At 37.6% G+C, this 20,357-nt stretch overlaps 2 protein-coding genes across 15 annotated transcripts in view; both read right to left on the reverse strand.

Moving 5' to 3' along the window:
- Positions 1–1,195, reverse strand: part of hdac9b (histone deacetylase 9b) — a 180,104-nt gene extending 178,909 nt beyond the window's left edge. For all 8 annotated transcript variants that reach the window (XM_087285429.1, XM_087285426.1, XM_087285428.1 and 5 more), the window contains exon 1: positions 1,030–1,195. The gene's annotated coding sequence lies outside the window, so the exon portion shown is untranslated. The remainder of the gene's footprint in view (positions 1–1,029) is intronic.
- Positions 1,196–3,798: 2,603 nt separating this feature from the next.
- Positions 3,799–20,357, reverse strand: part of ahr1a (aryl hydrocarbon receptor 1a) — a 76,964-nt gene continuing 60,405 nt past the window's right edge. For 5 of the 7 annotated variants that reach the window (XM_087285071.1, XM_087285067.1, XM_087285069.1 and 2 more), the window contains 7 exons: positions 19,235–19,358; positions 18,150–18,274; positions 15,046–15,248; positions 14,318–14,427; positions 12,894–13,035; positions 7,642–8,863; positions 3,799–5,436 (listed from right to left, as the gene is read on the reverse strand). In XM_087285071.1, the coding sequence (XP_087141197.1) occupies positions 5,389–5,436; positions 7,642–8,863; positions 12,894–13,035; positions 14,318–14,427; positions 15,046–15,098 (1,575 nt within the window). In that variant the 5' untranslated portion in view covers positions 15,099–15,248; positions 18,150–18,274; positions 19,235–19,358 and the 3' untranslated portion in view covers positions 3,799–5,388. 7 annotated transcript variants of the gene reach the window in all.

Genomic DNA, 20,357 nt, shown 5'->3' on the forward strand with positions numbered 1-20,357 from the left:
TATACTAAATTAGTTGTACATTATAGTGCAGACACTGTGTGGACTGTGTGGCTTCCAGGGGCAAGGTGAGGGCTGCCCATATAGATTCCTAATGCTGAGTTCATGCTGCATGACTTTATCCAACTTTGTGATATCACAGACAAATGCCGGAAATCGGAGCCAAATCAATGCTCGTTCACGTGAGTGACAATCACACAGGGTGATTTATCAAAAATGCAGAGAGGATTGCTGATTAGGTTAAATATCTAGACCTGTCAGCAATTCAAAATCATACTGTGTGAAATGAGTTCTGACGAAAAAAAACATCTCAGTGATGAGCAGCAGCCAATGAAAGAGCAGTATACAGGTAAGCGGGGAGTTCAGGGAGGAATTATAGACCACAATATCGGAATAAATAAGCTTAACAACAGCATTGAATGAAAACCAAGAAATATTTACTTGATAAGCCACTGAAGAAGCACGTTGCAAACTTATCAGTAACATTTTTTTTTTGATGGTCCATTTGAGTAGACTGTCTGTATAATATCTGTTGATAGTGCTCCTTCAACAAACATTTAACTGACTAAAAGAAACTTTGCAAGCACATGTCAACTTATACTAACCCTAACCCCAACCTAACTCTATATCTAATGAGAGTTAGTTAATTGGCGTGTTACATGTTACTTAAATTCAACAAATGAACCATCAAAATAAAGTGACCAAATAAATGAACAATACTATATCTTCTTTATCATTAAAGAAAACACATTTTAAATAAACATCTTTACAAAATTGTTTTACAAGACTTACTGTATGCTAGCCCTTAGTGAGCCCAGTGCAGGCATGTTCGCAGGGGGAAAAGGTGCTAATGTTACTGGGAAAACGTTGTGTAATCTAATAACAATCCATTTTAGAAGATAAGTTCAGTATCACTTGTGCCTTGTATCAATAGTTCAGGCTGGTTGTGGTGGTAATAATATTGGAGGCCATTTTCTTTGCAGATTTTTAGCTGGTTAATAACAATTGAGCAGTTTAAACACAACAGAATACCTGTGCATTGTTGCTGATCACGTCCATCACTTTATGAGCGCAGTTAAGCCATCTTGTGTTTCATTTCCAGCAGGAAATTCACCATCACAAAGCTTAGTTTCTTAAATACGTTCACCATACTCTAACGGGCTCCAGTCAAATACTTTTTCAACCAACAGAGGGCGGTATTGCATCATCAGAAAAATCATTAATAGCGTCAAGGAAATGTTGAGTTATGTCTCAAATTTACGGTATTTTCTTAATGATGGCCAATTCGTGCACCTCAGAAACCTATAGGAATGCGTCAAGCAGATACATCTAAGTTTATTTTTGTAATTAACACTACAGTGCTGTAATGTTTTACCTGTTGCTTAATAAGGCCAATCCATTCACCTTTAATGTTAAACTTCCACTTGATTGTGGTCAAGAAACACAGGATCTCAACGTGATGAGTGGTGAAGAGTCGCTTCAGAAACATTAATTAGGTGCAAGTTGAACAAAAGGATCAAAGCACTACAAGATTCCAACCTTTAGGAAAAACAAATCCACTTAGCCCATCTAAAAAAAATTAAATAAAAAAAACTTTTTTTTTCAAGTATTTACTATGTTTATTTTTCTACTATTATTTAGCAAGACATTTTTATCAATGTATTTATAGCGTTAAAAAGAAAAATATGTTCCAAACAAATTACAGTAAAATTTTCTATGCATCAATGAATGCTGACACAAATCATTGTTTCAAATATACAAAAAAAAATTTTACAGCTTACAATGTAGATTAATAATATTTAACTATTCAAGTTTAGTGTGGGCGAGGCAGTGGCACAGTAGGTAGTGCTGTCGCCTCACAGCAAGAGGGCCGCTGGGTTGCTGGTATGAACCTCGGCTTAGTTGGCATTTCTGTGTGGAGTTTGCATGTTCTCCCTGCCTTCGCGTGGGTTTCCTCCGGGTGCTCCGGTTTCTCCCACAGCCCTAAGACATGCAGTATAGGTGAATTGGGTAGGCTAAATTGTCCGTAGTGTATGAGTGTGTGTGTGGATGATTCCCAGACATGGGTTTGCGGCTGGAAGGGCAATAAATGTTTTTATTAAAAAAAGTTTTGTGTAAATTAACCTTTTCCATTTGCAATAAAGAATAAAAAATAATTTAACATAAATCAAAAGGTCTATTTTATACACTTTCACAAATATGTTACAGAAAAGCATTCTCCCATGTGCAATATAAAACATTTTTTCCTCAAGCTTTCACACAATATCTTTGAAATCACTTAAAAGTGAATTTAATTGACTTCATTTTAAAATAGAAATAGAATTATGCAAAAGTTTTGTAACGAGATATGCACAATGATTGATTAGTTTTACAATAGTAAAATGTCTGCATGAACACCTTGCATCTGCAGGACTTTTGCCAGCTCACATGCGTAGTGGAAAGCAACAAGCGTAGTGGAAAACACAATCATAAGAGGTCTTTTCTGTACTATATAATGTACGACAAAAAAAAACTGTTCCTCAAAGAACATTATTTATACCACTGTGTGCCTTTTTTCTTAGAGTGTATGTCTGATTTTTGTCTTTAACAAATAATCAAAATGAGTAAATGACAAATGGTAAATTAAAAAATATTATACAAAAGTCCTGAAACACCCACATACCTGAAATAAGTCTTGTTGTCGATCCCAGTTGTAAAAGCAACAGACTTCTTGTTGACAGTGAAGTCTTGACTTTGTTGACAGTGGCAGAAGGTAAACAATTGGATGCTCAAAAAGATATGAGGTGCCTCATGCTAAACATAACCTTAGATATGAATAGGTTGTTGCATAGCCATGATAAAAACTCCAAATGTTCTAATCAGACTAAAATCGTCTCTCTAATCAGTTTCAGAATGGAGGCCACACATGTGCATTGGAGAGAAACACAGCACATCTGCTACAGAATCCTTACCAGCAGCAGAACAGACCCCATCCAAACCTTTACTTTGAGGATACTTTTACAAATCAATTGTTAGCAGGCTGTGATCTGAGGTGATATGCCAGAAATAGCCAAAGTAAGGTATAATAAGAGATAAAGAAACAGAAACTGGGGTAAAAAAAGACTGAACATGGACAAAGAAAAGCACAACTGTCCTGTGTGGCTCAGCATGACGTCTAAGATGAATGAAGAACCAGTCTGTTTGGATTAGAATGATACAAGAATCGTTCATCAGTGGCTTCCCTGTTATATGAACAGAGCTGTCACTGTCCTTTGATAAATGTCTCTTTAAATGTCTCTCGAGAAATGTTGCAAATCTATTGGCCTGTCAAAATTGTGTCCCAGAGCAATATATAGTGTGGAGTGACTGTAAATAGCCTCCAGCAAATGCCAAACATAATATAATGTGTATAAAGTAGGACAACAGGGCTAATCAATATGCAGCTTTTCACATTTTAGCTATTTTTTTTTCTAAACATTTTATGAGTGTTTTATATAAATTAAGCAATATTATTAATTTGAGTGATTTATGCTACACTGGGACTTCTTGTCAGCATTTTTTTTTTTCATTTAAACTATAATTTTTATCTTATTACCATGTTTTTTTTTTTTTTACTTTTTTAAGATAATTTAATTTCTGTACGTGTTTATTGTAAGAAATTAAATATTGAAAAATTAATTTTGAGTATTTATAGGTTGTCGCTATAATTAGGAACCATATTCAATACCTTACGAAAGTCTAGTTGATCATGTGGTATGAGAAATTGCTTATATGAAAGGCAAAAGCCTCTAGATTATCTTATTTTACCAAAATAAAAAAGAATCATGCCTTGATTTTTAATTATTTCATTAGGACAATAAGGTCTGACTTTTCCTAGACAAAAGTCCTGTCACTTAACAGAAATAATGTACAGTATAGACTATAAAGTCAGGGTGCAGTGAAAAAAGAATTAATATTGTGTATGACTCTCATAAGCTTTCACGACTGCATCCATACATTTCTGCAATGACTAAAATAACTCCTTTTTTAACAATAATGTTCATGTCTGGTGACTGGGCTGGCCAATCATCGAGCACCTTGACCTTCTTTGCTTTCAGGAACTTGTGTGGAGGCTGAAGTATGAAAAGGAGCGCTACCTTGCTGAACTATTTGCCTTCTCCTGTTTTCGTAATGTAAAGGGCAGCACAAATGTCATGATACCTCAGGCTGTTGATGTTGCCATCCACTCTGCAGATCTCTTGCATGCCGCATTACTGAATATAACCCCAAACCATGATTTTTCCTTCACCAAACTTGATTGTTTTCCCTGAGAATTTTGGGTCCATGCGGGTTCTATTAGGTCTTCTGCAGTATTTGTAATGATTGAATTGCAGGTCAACAGAGAATTTATCAGAAATGTACAGTTAAGTCCATAAATATTTGGACATTGACACAATTTTAACATTTTTGGCTCTATACAACAACACAATGGATTAGAAATTAAACGAACAAGATGTTCTCTAACTGCAGACTGTCAGTTTTAATTTTGACATATGATGATGTGTGCAGGTCTTGTAGTGGTGTCCCATTTCTTAGAGGGAACATTTGAAGCCCTTCCCCTTCACGCTCTGTTTTAATGGCTAAGGGAAAGGGGTAGGGGTACAAAGATAGAATTGGGATTGGGCCCTAATAGCATAATCTATTTTTGATGGCCGATCATTTTTGGTGGCCAAAAATTCAGTACATCTCTTATATCAACTCACTTCTAGATTCCAAATATTGCACATTTCTGCCATGTGATTGGCTTTTAGATCAATATAGAGTAAACAAGTCCAGAGCTTATCATTGTTGACATAAATTTTATCTTGATTTGATATAATATAACTTATCAGCCAAACCTTATTTACATGTACATAAAAATACATGCACCATTTTCAAAAACATCCACTTTGGTGCTCATTTACACAGCAATGTAAACACACACACGCAATAGTAGAGTTTTGCCCACATTTTTGGACAAAAAACATAAATCTGAAAAAGGTTTACAATAAGTTTTTAAAAAAGACCTACTGTAACCTGTTTTCAGATGTACTGTATATGTTTTACATAACCAAAATAGCAGGCAATATGCATAAAAGGTTTACAGTTTTTGTCTGAAAACATTGCCATGTAAATGGCCCCAAAATATCCTCTTGTAAATTCAAAAATCAAAACAAATTCAAAACTTTTATAGTTAGGTCAGTTGGCATTTCTGTGTGGAGTTGGCATGTTCTCCCCATGTTTGCTTGGATTTTTTTTCCGGGTACCCCCAAAAGTCCAAAGATATGCACTATACTGTAGATGATTTGGGTAAGCAAAATTTTCTGTAGTGTGTGAATGTGAATGTATGGATGCTTCAAGTGATGGGTTGGTGCTGGAAGGACATCCCTTTCGTTAAACATATGCTGCATATGTTAGTGGTTCGTTCCGCTGTGGTGACCCCTGATTAATAAAGACAAATGAAAATAAAATTAATGAATGAAACTTTTATAGCTTACAGTTTGCAAATCAAATTAAATTGACTGGAAGTACTCATAACAGTGCAACCAATGTTGTCCAATGTACAAACAAATAACTAAAGAGCCAATTAATGTTTGGTAAATGAAATACACAGTGCATCCAGTGTACTCCAAATAATGAACAAATGACTTTGGAGTGAGTCCTTCTAATTACTCATTTAAAAGACTTAAATTATTTAAGTCAGGGGTGCTCACACTTTTTTAGCATGCTGGATACTTATAAACAGTGGTGGAAAGAGTACTGAAAAATCATACTCTGGACTTTTTTTACTCTATATTGATTTGGACTTATTTACTCTATAATGATGACTTGCCTAAAAATTAAATGGAGGTAAAGTATCAATTGTAAATATTACCCAAGTATGAGTAACAAGTAAACCTTTCAAAAGTACTCAAGAGTAGTGAGAATTACGCTGTAAAAAGCTGATGCGTTTAAATGTAATTTGTGGATGTGTGTGTAAACGTAACTTTCTGTAGTGCATTTAGTTATTGCCCAGCAGGCACACAACATCATAGGACATTAATATAAGGTTAGATTTAGGTCGTGATGTCAAGTGACCAAAATTCAATGTGTAGCCAGTGTCGAATGTAATGTAATGTAATGTGTATTTATACAGCGCATTTATTGTGTATGGCCATACACCCAAAGCATGAGTAATTCAATCTTTACAATCATGCGGGGGGTGGGGGGGTCTCCACACCACCACCAGTGTGCAGCATCCACTTGGATGATGCGTCGGCAGCCACAGGACAACGGCGCCAGTGCGCTCACCACACACCAGCTATTGGTGGAGTGGAGAGGCAGTGATAGAGCCAATTCGGTGGAAGGGGATGATTGGGAGGCCATTATCGTAAGAGCCGATAGAGGGACTTTGGCCAGGACACGAGGGTTATACCCCTGCTCTTTCACGAAAAGTGCCACGGGATTTTTAATGACCACAGAGAGTCAGGACCTCAGTTTAACGTCTCATTCAAAAGACGGCGCCCACTGACAGTATAGTGACCCCTTCACTTTTACTGGGGCATTAGAACTCACACAGACCACAGGTTGAGCGCCCCCTGCTGACCTCACTAACACCACTTCCAACAGCAACCTAGTGTTCCCTAGTGGTCTCCCATCCAGGTACAGACCAGGCTCAGCCCTGCTTAGCTTCAGTGAGTAACCGGTCTTGGGCTGCAGGGTGATAATGCTGTGGCATAGAGACATGTGGCGAAGAACACTGTTATAATTTATGTCCAATAATGACGTCAAATTATGTTGATATTTGGTCGATTTTAGGTTGTTAGAAAGTGACAAAAATCCAACGTCAAGCCAACATCTTAAACCAATGTCATATTGATGTCAAATACTGACTTTTATTCCTCAGGTATGGCAACCAAAATCCAACGTCTGATAGACGTCACAGTGGTAACATCCACACAACTTCAAGCTGTGACATCATTAGACATTATTATTTGGTTGGTTTTAGGTTGGACATTGGCGTTGGTCTAACGTTGAGTTCTGATGTCAACCCGATTTTCATTTCCAAACAAAATGCAACGTCCCCATGGCATTGGGGTACAACGTCAATCTGACGTCTTGTGCCTGCTGGGTGTTTAAGGCCATTTTGGTCATCTTACAGCAAACATACATCATCTTCTCATCAGTGCCATGCATCTAAACAGTCTCTGAGTCAATGTTTGTCAAGATTTAGGACATCTTTTAGGACACTTTTAAAGCTTCCAAACAGTTTGCTGCAATTATAAATTACCCATGTCTTGAGGTAGTTCATTATGACGCGATTTATCTTCTATGAGTGATAGATTGCAATCGATGTATTGGGCACCCCTGATCTAAATTCATCTTAATATTAATTTTAAGTAATGGTTTCTTTAATCCCAAGATCAGTCTTTTAGTCTATACCATTTCAGTTAAAGCATGAACAAAATTACACTGTGCACCTCCCATTCAATAATTGCTAGAAGCTTTGTGTTTTGGTACTTTCGTCAAAATTTTGTCTCTTTTATCAATAAATTCTAACAATAAATGCTGTTTTTGTTTACAATGGAAGAGTTAGTTCTTGTTGGAGCATTAAGTGCAAAAAGATCTGAAAGCAAGTGAGCTTCATATGAAGAGTTTGTTTCTTACTGTTCCGATGTAAGCTTGTTGATCCAGGCTCGATCTTATGTCCATTCCTCTGTCCAGTCCTGAGTAGTTGTTCCTCTCTCCAACACCATTCATGTCATTTATCAGGTCCTCGAGGTCCTGAGTGGTAAACTCCACTGGTTCACCTTCAGTGGTTTGAGATGAAGAGAGCTGCTGGGAAGAGCTGGTGCACAGCTTTGGATCTAGAATGGGCCTCTCCAGGTAAAAACATCCTGATGGCTGGAGTTCTGGCGGGAAGAGTGGAGAAACCTGCTGTATATCGCTGTCTATAACTTCAGCCATATTCCCACAAACCTGAGGACTTCTGAGTGCTTCACACACTTGCTCATGGAAAGGTGGAAGGTTTGAGAATTGCAAATGTTGGCTTATTGTCTGAATTGTGCTGTGTGAACTTTTGGGTAATGTGATTCCTGTCCCATTGTATGGCTGAGGCCTTGTGTCTTGGTGTTCATGAGGATCTATTTGGAGATAAGGTATTCCCTTCTGTGGAGGCTGTATTTGTGCGAGTTGAATCTTTGGTTCAGTCTTGTCTGTTATGAAAGTCATTTGTTGTTCCTGAGATAGTAATGTAATAGTATCACATGAATCATTTGGTATTATGGTCTGGGCCGGGTTCCTAATGAGTTCCTGTTCCTTCATGTTGCCCTGGGTGTTTTTTGACACTGTACAGTCCATCTTTGTTTTAAGAGACTGTTGTACATGAGATAAAATGTCATCTGACAACTCTGCCATATCATTATGACTGTCTAAATCAATATTGATGAACAGATCCTCTTGTTGAAGGAACTTTAGATCTTCAAGGCTGATCCCTAAACTTCCCATGAAGTTCAGGATTTCGCAGCTGTCATCTCTTTCAGAGCTGAAGACTGACTCTTGTTTGAATGGACTGCTTCCAGAGACTGAAACACTTTCTTGTGAGTTAATGGAATAGATCCCATCCAGATCCTTGTTCCCTAAGCTCTGTACCAACACTGAGCGCTCATCTGCAGGAGATAAATATATTGACTTGGGTTGCTTTAGCAAAGAGACCAGCAATGAGTCAGGGTTAACAGTTCTAGTGGTTTTGGGTTGGGTATTGCCATCTGAAGAGGCAGGATCAGAAGATGTGGGACAGTTCATGGCACAAAGAACAGCGTCGCCCGTAGTGAAGCTGAAGGGAAGCATCATTGCACGGTTTCTCAGGTTCTCCTCACCTTCCTCAGCCCTATCAAAAGACAAAAAAAAAAAAAAAAAAAACTCAATACCATGCATATTTAACATTAAAAGCAAATTAAACATTCCAAATTAAGATTTCATGCTGACTTTAAGAAAAAAAGTGGATTTGAAATGCCCTTGTAATAAAGTTTTACTAAGCTAATACGCAATGTCTTGAGACTGAATACTGCAGCATCTTGCCCAGTTAATTCAATTCAATTCATGTTTATTTATAGCACGTCTATAATGTAGATTGTCAAAGCAGCTTAACATAGACATTTTAGTAAATTGAAACTGAAGAGCAAATCAATGTGCAGCTCCACATCCACTTTATCTTAATGAAGTCATTAAGATGAAAGAAGATGAAGTCAAACATTCAATTGTATTTTATAAAGAAACTAATTTCAAACGTGACATAGTTCCCCTTCAAATCAGGAACTTCAACATTGTGTTTACTGACACATTGGGAATTGCTAGATGACCAATAACTCTGAAAAGTAAGAAAACAGGCCAATGAATGTCTATAAATTGACGAAGCACAGCTTCTCACAGGTGTGGCTATTATAATCAGCTGAGTATACAGCATGCACCAGAAGGAGAGTAAGCCAAACTTTTCGCTTCAGAAGCCTCACATGACTGAAAAAAACGTCTTCTTCTGAGCTAAATCCAGAGAGATCAAGCTTCATGGATCTAATTTTATCCTCCTTACACTGGCTGTCTGTTAAGTTCCGTATTGATTATAAAATACTGCTTCTTACCTATAAAGCTTTAAATTATCTAGTTCCTGTTTATCTAATTAACTTCTGTCTTACTACAATCTAGTCTCACTACAAACTAATTTAGGGCTTCTAGTAGTAACTAGAATTAGGGTTGGGCCGATAGACGATGCCATCACAAACTTCAAGATGCTGAGCCGGCATCATGATCCATTGCCCCGCCCTACATTTATATTGATATATAACTTATTATTTGCATGCCATCTTCATAGCAATAATGGTCTTTTAATGAGCTGTGTTAAATGTTACATGTAGCTGCCACTTGCACGGCTGACAGCATGGTGAGGATTAAATGAAGGTTTATACCGCACCTCTCACGTTTAAAATATATAGATTCAGTGGCAAACACTGTTACCTGCAAACCCCGTTAACATTCAGCACATGATCACTAATAAGATGCGCCATTATTAATAACTTTATGTAAATCTGTCAGTGTTATTTTCATTCTCTTATCTTCAACGCTTCACATTTTCGCGGTCGTAGCTCGCTGTCATCTAAAAGCAGAAGGCATTGAGTGATTGACAGCTGATATTAAACAATCATTCGCGTTCACTTCTAGAGCAGTGGGCCAATAAGAAAAGCACATGGCAGGGTAAGCATTGCAGGCTTTTTTTTTACTTCAGCAAGTTCACATAACTGTTTTAATCTGTTCCTGAGTGCTGTGTTTGGTGTTTTTAGGTGCAAAGATGCTTTCTGCATAAATGTCACTAAATCCGCACATACGGAGAGAATTCTGCCATGAAAACAGTGAAAATTTATGCACTCGCTCAAATGCTTCCTAATATATTTTAAGGTTGCATAGATAAAATTTCTGGCACATATGTGACCAAAACGGTCGAGCCCTAGCATCTTTACTTGTTATTATTTCTTCATAATAATAATAAAATAAGAACGTTATCATCAATCACAATTAAATTACAGTGAACTCCAGACGAACTCTTGTCTCCTCCACCAGCTGTGGGAAAAAGCAATTAGAATGACACGGATCTCTGTGCCTAGTCCCGTGGAAAAAAAAAAAAGTGTTTGACAGGTGGTCATTTGTGTGTAACTTTATTTATTTATGGTTTGGTTATGGGTAAAGCAAAGACCATGTGGGTCATGTAGTAAGAATGCTAGGCTACAATTAATTAATTCGTTATTAATTCATTGATACTTAATGACGACATTGTGCGATGCCAAATTAGTCAACATCGCCCAACACTACCTAGAATAGCAAAGTAGAGTAAAGGAGGTCGAGTCTTCTCAATTATGGCTCTTAAACTCTGGAATAGCCTTCCTGATAATGTCTGAGGCTCACACACTCTCTCTCAGTTCAAACCTAGATTAAAGACATGTTTTTAGTAAAGCATAAACACAATGCATCACATAGCGGTATAATGCATGAATGTGCTCCACAACAACCAGTAGGACACATTCTTCCCCTCTTAATGCACCAGACATTTTGTTAGAAATACTCATATGCTTTACATGTTTGTTTCCATGTTTGTTTATATAACTGCCATTTTCATTTATATTTTGCATCTTGTTTAAATACACTATGAACAGCAGCTACGCTAATTAATTTCTTTATTCTCTATTTTCACCTGGGGATGCTCATCCTGAGGCCCCTAGAGACTATGCAGCGCCACTGATCTGATCCAAGACCTGTAAAGAAAGGCATCCATAATTCTGGACCAGGCTGTATCCTGAGCCAATGCTGTGGCAGTCATGGAGGAGCGGAGAGCATGTGACTGATTCCTGAAAGCTCAGTGAAAGACGAGTCTTCACATTGATGCCATGGGCCAGCCTAATCACCTGCAGGTGACCTACTCACACCTGCAGCTTCTCCCCGATGAAGGGCCAGTGTTCTCCGATGCCTAGACTGCAGCTCCGCACAAGAATTTTGGCTAGAGGAGAACTGATTGTGCCCAACTGAGCCTGGTTTCTCTCAAGGTTTTTTTTTCCTTCACATTTGTCAATTGGTGAAGTTTGTTCCTCACCACTGTCGCCATTGGCTTGCTTGGTTGGGACTTGTGGAACTGCACATCAATGAATTTACTCTTCAGTGATCTTTCAGCAGTGAAAATTTTACCACACTGAACTGAACTAAACTAAACTTCATCTCTGAAAACTAGACTGACAACAGCTTCAATTTACTAGAACTACTACCTTAAGGTGCGTTGACACAATCTACATTGTAAAAACACTATAGAAATTATGAATTGAATGTATCCAGTGCGGGTGATGATGCAGACAGCAGCCTTCAAGCTTGGTGTTTTGCCCTTTGTGTTTCACTGGGTACTTCTAAAAGAGCAGTCCAAAAAGAGCACATTTCCCTAAGAGAGCAACAACATTAGACAACACGTCTTTTTCAAGATTTTGTTCTGACTGCTTTTCTGGATGTGGTGGTTCCTCTCTCTGGATGATGGGCACGAGTACTGCATCACATGTCTGGGGGTCCATATATGCGAGTTCATATACTAGTTCATATATGGTAAGTGCATACCATCCCTGTTGTTCCTTTTAAAACGGTAAGCAATTAGATCTGACGATTGCAATGGGGGGCTTACATATAGCCTCTGGGCTCGAGGACCACGCCACTCCTCAACAGTATACCTTATCCAAGTTTTAAGGCCACACTTTCACTTGATGGCACCAAACATCAGATGCCCATCGCAGCATTGGAGTGCAAGCTGTCATGTTTAGAAGACAGATCGGGCCAGCTATCACCCTCCAATGTGCAAAGCGTGGTCACGGATCAAGAGTCAGGAGTCAGGCATGACAGCTGTTGTTTGCAAGGCTGCTTCAACAGGGGGGTCCGGAGGCATCACCACCGCTGGTCCAGCCATGGGACCAACTAGAGCAGTGCAATGTGGGGGTAACAAAGTAAATTCTCCCAGCTCCCCCATTCCCTGCTTGCCAGGGGTACAGGAGCTATTGCAGGTATGGAGGGTGCTTTTCTCTACCTGATCCTTGTGCTCATGCGACAGCAGATATGAGGCCATTCCCCAGGTGGTGGGCTCCCCACTGAGATGGGCTCCATGCCGAGACCCCCAACCAAGGTATGTGGATTTTGATATTGTAGCTCTCATGGCTAGAGCCCACACTGCTGCAGGCCAAGCCACTTCCGCCCTGCACAACAATACTAAGCACAAGCGCTGGCTAGGCTGCCAAAGGTTGTTATTCTGTTAAATTTCTAATAATTAAACAGAATAAAATGTTTGCAGGTTGTTCAATATAAAAAAAAAACCCAAATAAATAGCAAAGACAAAAATAAGTGCATACGTTATGACTCTGTGAGAGGTGATGATGCAATCTGGTTGCCCATTTTTGTAGACAAGTTTGCCGTTGGACTGAACCCAAACCCAGCGGTTCTGTTTAGTCAACAGTCTGAAAACAGTCAACCCAGTTTCACCGGTCCTCATCACTGCAGGGGAGAGAAATTGTGAAATTATTAAAATAAAATTAACTAGTCTTGTAATCATTATGAATGACAGAGCTCTTAAGGGTGAGTATTTATTTATTTTTTATTTTTTGCATGAACTGTCTCTTTAAATCTATACAGTATTTGTATTTATCAATGTTTCTTGCAAAACAAGCAACCACATTTAAGCACTAAAATGTATATTATTGTGCATTATTTGAGAAAATGAATGAGTGAGTGTATTTTCTAGGGGTGTCAAAATTTATTGTTTCTTCAGTGCACCGCGATGCAGATGAGGACAATTCGATATCGGTTCAGTAATAATCATAACCGGTTATTACGTGCTGATGCCATTTATCTCCTTTGCGCGATGTCGCAGGAGAATACTATGGCGAAGGAGGCGAGGGCGACTAAATAAAACAATCCTACTACTTATAAGGTAGATAGTTATGCACAGTTTACCTGCTTGTGAGTTTGTTGGAAAGTATTTTACTGACACTAAAGAAGGGACAGCACACGAGCCGCTGTAAAACTCAATCTCTGCCTCTCTCTCTCTCTCTCTCACTTTAGACATTTTACCCGCTGGCGCATTTGTGAGGTAACTTTTCCTTTCCTCCTGGCTGTTTAAGCGATACTTGTGGATCCAGACACGAGCGCACATGAGGTGCAAGTTTTCTCCACTGTGTCTATTATGGATTATCTGTGATAACCGCGTATTATGCGCATACAGAATGAAACCGCGGCTGTTTTTCCTGCGTCACTCAGCGGTGATCAGCGCTTTTATTTCTAAAGCCGATCGCAGCCCTTTCTGTTGATTGGGTGAAGATAATCACCAATCAGGGGTGCAAGACCTCGTTTGACAGCGCTCAAAAAGCAAGCAGGATAATAATTACATTAGTTTATTTGCTATAAATGCTCATGCTGTCTTCTGTGCATGTGTAGGAATTAGTTTGATACGTTCAGAAAGAGTGTTTTCTTTAAACAGGTCAAATTAAAGGTACATTTCAAATATCTTGCTGCTTGTAATAAAGGACAAACTTGTATTACAAATAGTATATAAATATTAATATATTTATAGATTTAAATTTTTTTTTTAATTATTGTGCTGTGAAGAAAAAAATCTAATTCTTGATGGAAAGCATCGCCAATGCACCGTGATGCACCAAGACATCAAATTAAACCAAATCGATGGCATGGTAAATGTAACCAAACCGAAACTTGAGACCAGTGTAGTTTCACACCCCTAGTATTTTCTTTGTCTGTATGTGATGAAAGGGAGTCTTACTCCGCATGTGGCCCTCAGCACAGTACATCATGTCAGCTGCATGGATGAACTGATAGCCTGAACCACTATTACAGAGCTCTGCCTCTGTGTAGCCAAGAACAAAATTCCAACTGCGGGAAACAAAAAACAAACAAACATATGGCTTTGATTGATACAATTTTCTTATTGTACGAGTGCAAAGCAGGAAACTGCATCAAATTAGAAGCCAGCTATTTTATGAAGAGAAAAACCCTAAAATATAAAGTAATTATAAAATTTAAATAACGAAAGTACACTGTAAAAAAAATGCTGGGTTCCATGCAATCGATTTGCATATGAAGAATATAAAGAAATTAAATGACCTTATTAATTTTTTTTCAAATTTAAGTGGATTGAAAAAAATAACTAATAACTAACGTTTATTTCTATAGCGTTTTTACAATGTACATTCTGTCAAAGCAGCTTAACATTGAAGTTCTAGTCAATTAAAACTGTCAGTCCAGTTTTCAGAGTTCAGTTTAGTTCAGTTCAATGTGATTTAAATTTCTGTTAGAAGTCCAAACACTGAAGAAAAAATCCAACTGATTTCAAAACAATTGAGTTGCCACCCACAGGAAAACATTACCTGAGTTGTTTCAGCTCAGTTTAAATAAGTAGACTGAACAAACAGCAAACACCAGTTTTTGAGTGTACAATAAAAACTAAACAATTGAGACACATCATTGATGGATACTTAGCTGATTTCTTACTTTGTGTCACACGCAATAGGTGTGAAATCCAGTTTATACTTGGTTTTGAACATTAAGTTCTTCGTGCGTATCTCCAGTATGGAAGGTGGCTGTAGAGGGCAGGCCAGGGCAAACAGGGCCAGCTGAGGCGGGATGCGTTTGCCATCTGCTGTACTCTCATTCTGCCCATACAAGAACTTCAAACGGCCCTGGAAGTTCACGGCCTATAAAAATACAAGCCATTCGTTTAACCCATTTAAACATACGTGACCCTCGACCATATAAAATCAGTCTTACGTTGCACAATGTATATACTGTCTCTAGCAATAGTCAAAAATACCTTGTAAGGGTTAAATTTGTTTTCTCTTTCATGCTAAAAAATCATTATTATACTAAGGAAAGATCATGTTACTTGAATATATTTTATAAATGTCATACTGTTTTAATTAGTATTGTGCATTACACTTTATTTAGACATCTTTAAAGGCAATTTTCTCAAATTTGATTTACTTGAACCCTCAGATCAGATTGAAGATTTTCTCTGGCACAAATTATGCCATCATTAAAAAAAAAAAATACACATTAATGGAATGCTTATTTATTAAAAATTCAGGTGATGTGTAAATTTCAATCTCCAAAACTCTGAAGGTTTTTGTGGTCCAGAGTCACAAATGTAAATCTTACCTAAAAACTAAAACAAAATATGCAATTTTATCTGGGATTTCTCGGGATATAATATTAAGTCTTCCTATATGACTCTCTAACTCAGGGGTGTCAAACTCCTGAAGGGCCGCAGCTCTACACAGTTTAGCTCCAACCCTGTTTTAACACACTTGCCAGTAGGTTTCAAATAAGCCTGAAGGACTCAATTAATATGATCAGGTGTGTTTAATTAGAGTTGAAATTAAACTGTGCAAAGCTGCGGCTTTCCTGGAGCTGAGTTTGACACTTGTGCATCTAGATGAACCTAATATCAAGAAACAATGCGAGATTTATTTTTATTAAGAAGTAATGTTTGATGTACATAAGTTTAGTACAATAAGTTTAAAAGCCATTTTTGCTACATGATTGCTACTTTAAAAAGTAACTAACATTTAATGTCCTCCATATTAATGTATAATTTGATCTACATCCTGGTTACAAACAAAGGTACAACATTTGCGGGAGTCATAAACCTTATGTGAAATAAATAAGAAAAGAACTGGCGTAAATATAATCTTAAAATGATAAAAGATGCACTATTGTAGTCTTACCACAGTAGAGCATGCTAATATTGATTCAAACAATGCTGACATATTCATATTTTATTATTTGAGAAACCCCTCGCTATGTCAAACAATTTCAAGATATGTTACGATGTTAAATTTGTTATACTGACCTGCGACTTGAAAACTTTAAGGTGAAATGGATAATTACTTAAAAGTTAACCATTATTTGGATAGCATAAATTACATAGGACTGTTACATTCTTTAACTATTTGAAAAAAAAAAAAGTCTTATGATACCTAAAGAAATCAACAGGGTTTATCAGTAAAATACTCTATATTGCTAAATGTATTGGGACATCTGCTTTTATTTCCCAGAAATGAGTTACGGCTGGAAGAGCATCCGCTGGATAAAAATATATGCTGGATAAATTGGCGGTTCATTCTGCTGTGGCAACCCCTGATTAATAAAGGGACTAAGCCGAAAAAGAAAATGAATGCATGAATGAACATCTGCCTTTACATGCACATGAACTTTAATGGCAGTATAAATCTGTAGGGTTTAATATCGAGTTAACCCACCAATTTACAGGTATAACAACTTCAACAATTCTGCGAAGGCTTTCCACAAGGTTTAGGAGGGTGGCAATTTTTGACAACTCTTCTAAAAAGTGCATTTATGAAGTCCGGCATTTATGCTAGATGAGAATGGCATGAGTGGGGGATGGGGGTGACGGCTTCGCTGGGCTTCTAAATGGTCACACTTTATTTTGATGGTCTGTTTGTTAAATTTAGGTTACATTGCATCTACATGCCAACTAATTCTCATTAGATTATAAATAAACTATTAGGTTGGGGTTAGGGAGGGTTAATGTAAGTTGACATGTACTTGCCAAGTCCCTATAGTCAGTTAAATGTCAGTTTAGCAGCAGTATCAACATATATTAAGCAGATAGTCTACTAATACTCAAATGGACCATCAAAATAAAGTGTTACCCCCTAAACTGCCAGGGCCCCATGCACTGTCACCCTTTTTCTCTTATTTGCTACATTCCTGTCAAGCTGGCTCACTGTCTCTGCTCTAATTCATCCAAAATATGTTCAATCAGCTGTAAGTCGGGACTCTATGCACACCATGCACACTCTATGAAAGTTTCTCCACACTATATCAAGAGTCCACTGGTAGCATGGTTTACTTAAAGACATCGTACAGGTTGCCACCTGTCATGCTCCGGTCGCATATCCTTTGCCTTGGCCCTCGCCGACGGGCACCTCTCAAAAAATTTAACTACACATCGCAACGACGCATATCGCAAACTCTTTGAATGGTCAACTCGGTATCGCTGACGAGTGTAGGCGGGACAGAGAGCCGCACAAACCCATTGGAGTGAGTGTTTACAAAGTTGGAGTCCCATGAGGGAGCTCCAGAGGGAAAGTTTTGTTTTGTGTTTACCCAATGATTAAAGTTGTTGCACGTCCACCGGTTCCTGCCTCAAAATGAGCAACTTGTGCATAGCGTTCAGAATAAAGTAAATACCAGCATAGAAATTCGACAGAGAGGAACAAAAACCTACTGCCAGCTTGTGTTCTGGACGTGTTATTGCAAAGCAACACAAACAGCGCACAGAAGTATAAATGCATGGCAAAGTGCAAGGCATGCACCATGGGTCACGCCGATCACTCAACGCAAAAGTATAAACCAGGCTTTAGAGTGACCCATACTTTCACAAATGTTTGTAGAACCTGTGTGCATGCAAGTGACTTGAACACCTGAATTCAGTGATTTGGAGAAGTGTTCCAAAACCTTTTTAAAATATAGTGTATCTTACAGTAAACAATTTTAAACGGGTGTTACAAATGTTGAATTTGTCTATTATTTTTATTTCTATTGTTATTATTTATGATACTTTATTAACTTACAAGAAAACCAGAAGTGCTGTCCAACAGACATCTCAACCTGCAAATAAAGTTACGTTCCAGACAAGTAGAGTTCTCTAGTGACAACTGCTCTGGACTGTAGCACGTCCTTGATGCATCAGGGGAAGCTTGACAAAAACAAAACAAGTACATTTAAACTTACATTTGTATATTATAAAACATAATGTAAAACATTGCTTCAGTGAAAGAAATATAGCCACCAAAGTGTTAGTGTTCATGTGACTCATTGGACCTGATTGGTGTCCTTGGTGATGGCTGGATCTGCTTTGTATGTGTGTACTGTCTGGCAGAGCTGTCATGTGTATACAGTTTCAACAATGCCAAGTGTTAGATTTCTAATAAAAACTGATCCAGCTTTGGTTGAGAGTAAAATGCCCAATCTGAAACCAAGGCAAACTGGCTCAGTCTTTGATCACTGCCTATAAAAGTCATAAACATTTGGAGAAGCAAATAAAGTGTTCTAACACAACTGTATAGATATAGAATAAAAATAAATAAATTCCTTCTGTGAACAACTGCAATTGTTTTTGTATTATTCATCTCGTTTTATAATTTGGACATTTACATTGCTTAATTCATCATTTTATTATCTTAAAGAGATTGTTCACCCAAAAATGAGAAATTGCTCCATCACTTACTCTCCCTCGTGTGGTTTTAAGCAGTGTGTAAATTATGCAATGATGATGGATTAAAGCTGACAGTCTGCAGTTAAAGCACATCTTGTTCCTTTCATATCAAATCTATTGTGTTGGTATATAAATATATATTCAAGACAGGGATTATTTTCGAGAAATTAAGAAATATGAAATATTATTAAAAAATAAAAGTTTTTTTGTTTATTAAGATGCATACTATTGTAGAAAGCTCATATAAAAACCAATATAACATAAAAGGGTCACTTAAAATCATGTTTTGGAACTCAAGCAAACTTTGCTTGCAAACATATCTGCAATTTGTCTTCTTCTATACTTTGAGTTGATGGAATGGGCACAGAATCATTCATTTGTCAAAACACAATGGTTAGGTCTGATCAGGTCTGTCTGAAGAGATATTTAGTTATTTTCTACCTTGCACAAGCTGTCTAGAGACTGGGGTAAAGCCAGGGTTGAGGGCCCAGTGGAGCTGTCTCTGAAACTCATGCCGGTCTTCAGTATGAATGAGTTCATACACACTCTGATGAATGACATCCGACTGCAAAACAAACATATCCATTGCTCAATACAGTTAGAAACTATACCAGATTAAATTAAGGAAACTGAATTATGAAACTGTTGAAGTAAAAATATGGTAAATGTCTTGATTATCAGGCTATTTTATGTAAATTCTTCAGAGCTTGCTTTGTTTGTCACCCAAACATTTCAGTTAAAGTTAGCATCTGTTCACAAGTGAGAAAGTGCTTTTATAATTGTTTTTGTGTAGAAAGTCACACAATTTCACTGGAATTTCACAAAATTAAGGGGCATAAATGTAACAGTCTACCAAATGGGGTGCATAATGCTTAAAGAAATAAAAATTTTACATTGTTAGAGCAGTGTCTACATTTACTCCACTACTTTCCTTCAACCTGCTGTCACTACTTTACTATTTCCTGTCAGTCCTGTGATTCCTGTACAATCAAATTGCACATAGAGGGTAAACGGCATCATAATGAATGACCTCAAGACGTACAGAAAACTGTTTGGAAGCATTAAAAGTGTTCAAGAAGATGTCCAAAATCTTTACACACAATGACCCAGAGATTGTTTAGATGCATGTCACTGATGAGAAGATGAGGGATGTACTGTATGATGACCGAAATGGCCTTAAACACCCAGCAAGCACAAGATGTCAACATAATGTCAGATTGATGTTGTACCCCAACACCGTAGGAGGTTGCATTTTGTTTAGAAATGAAAATCAGGTTGACATTAGAATGTGCCAGTGTCCAACATCCAACCTAAAATCAACCAAATATCAGTGTCTAATGATGTTACAGATTGATGTTGTGTGGCCAATACCACTATGATGTCTATCAGATGTTAGATTTTGGTTCCCATACCTGATGAATAATGTCAGTATTTGACATCAATATGACATTGGTTTAAAATGTTGGCTCGACATTGGATTTTGGTCCCTTTTTAACACAGTCCAAAATCAACCAAATATCAACATTGTTTGACGTCCTTATTGGCTAGACTTAAATTTTGGTCA

This window comes from Danio rerio, chromosome 16, assembly GCF_052040795.2.
Source record: "Danio rerio strain M-AB ecotype USA chromosome 16, GRCz13ab, whole genome shotgun sequence".
Lineage (NCBI taxonomy): Eukaryota > Metazoa > Chordata > Actinopteri > Cypriniformes > Danionidae > Danio > Danio rerio.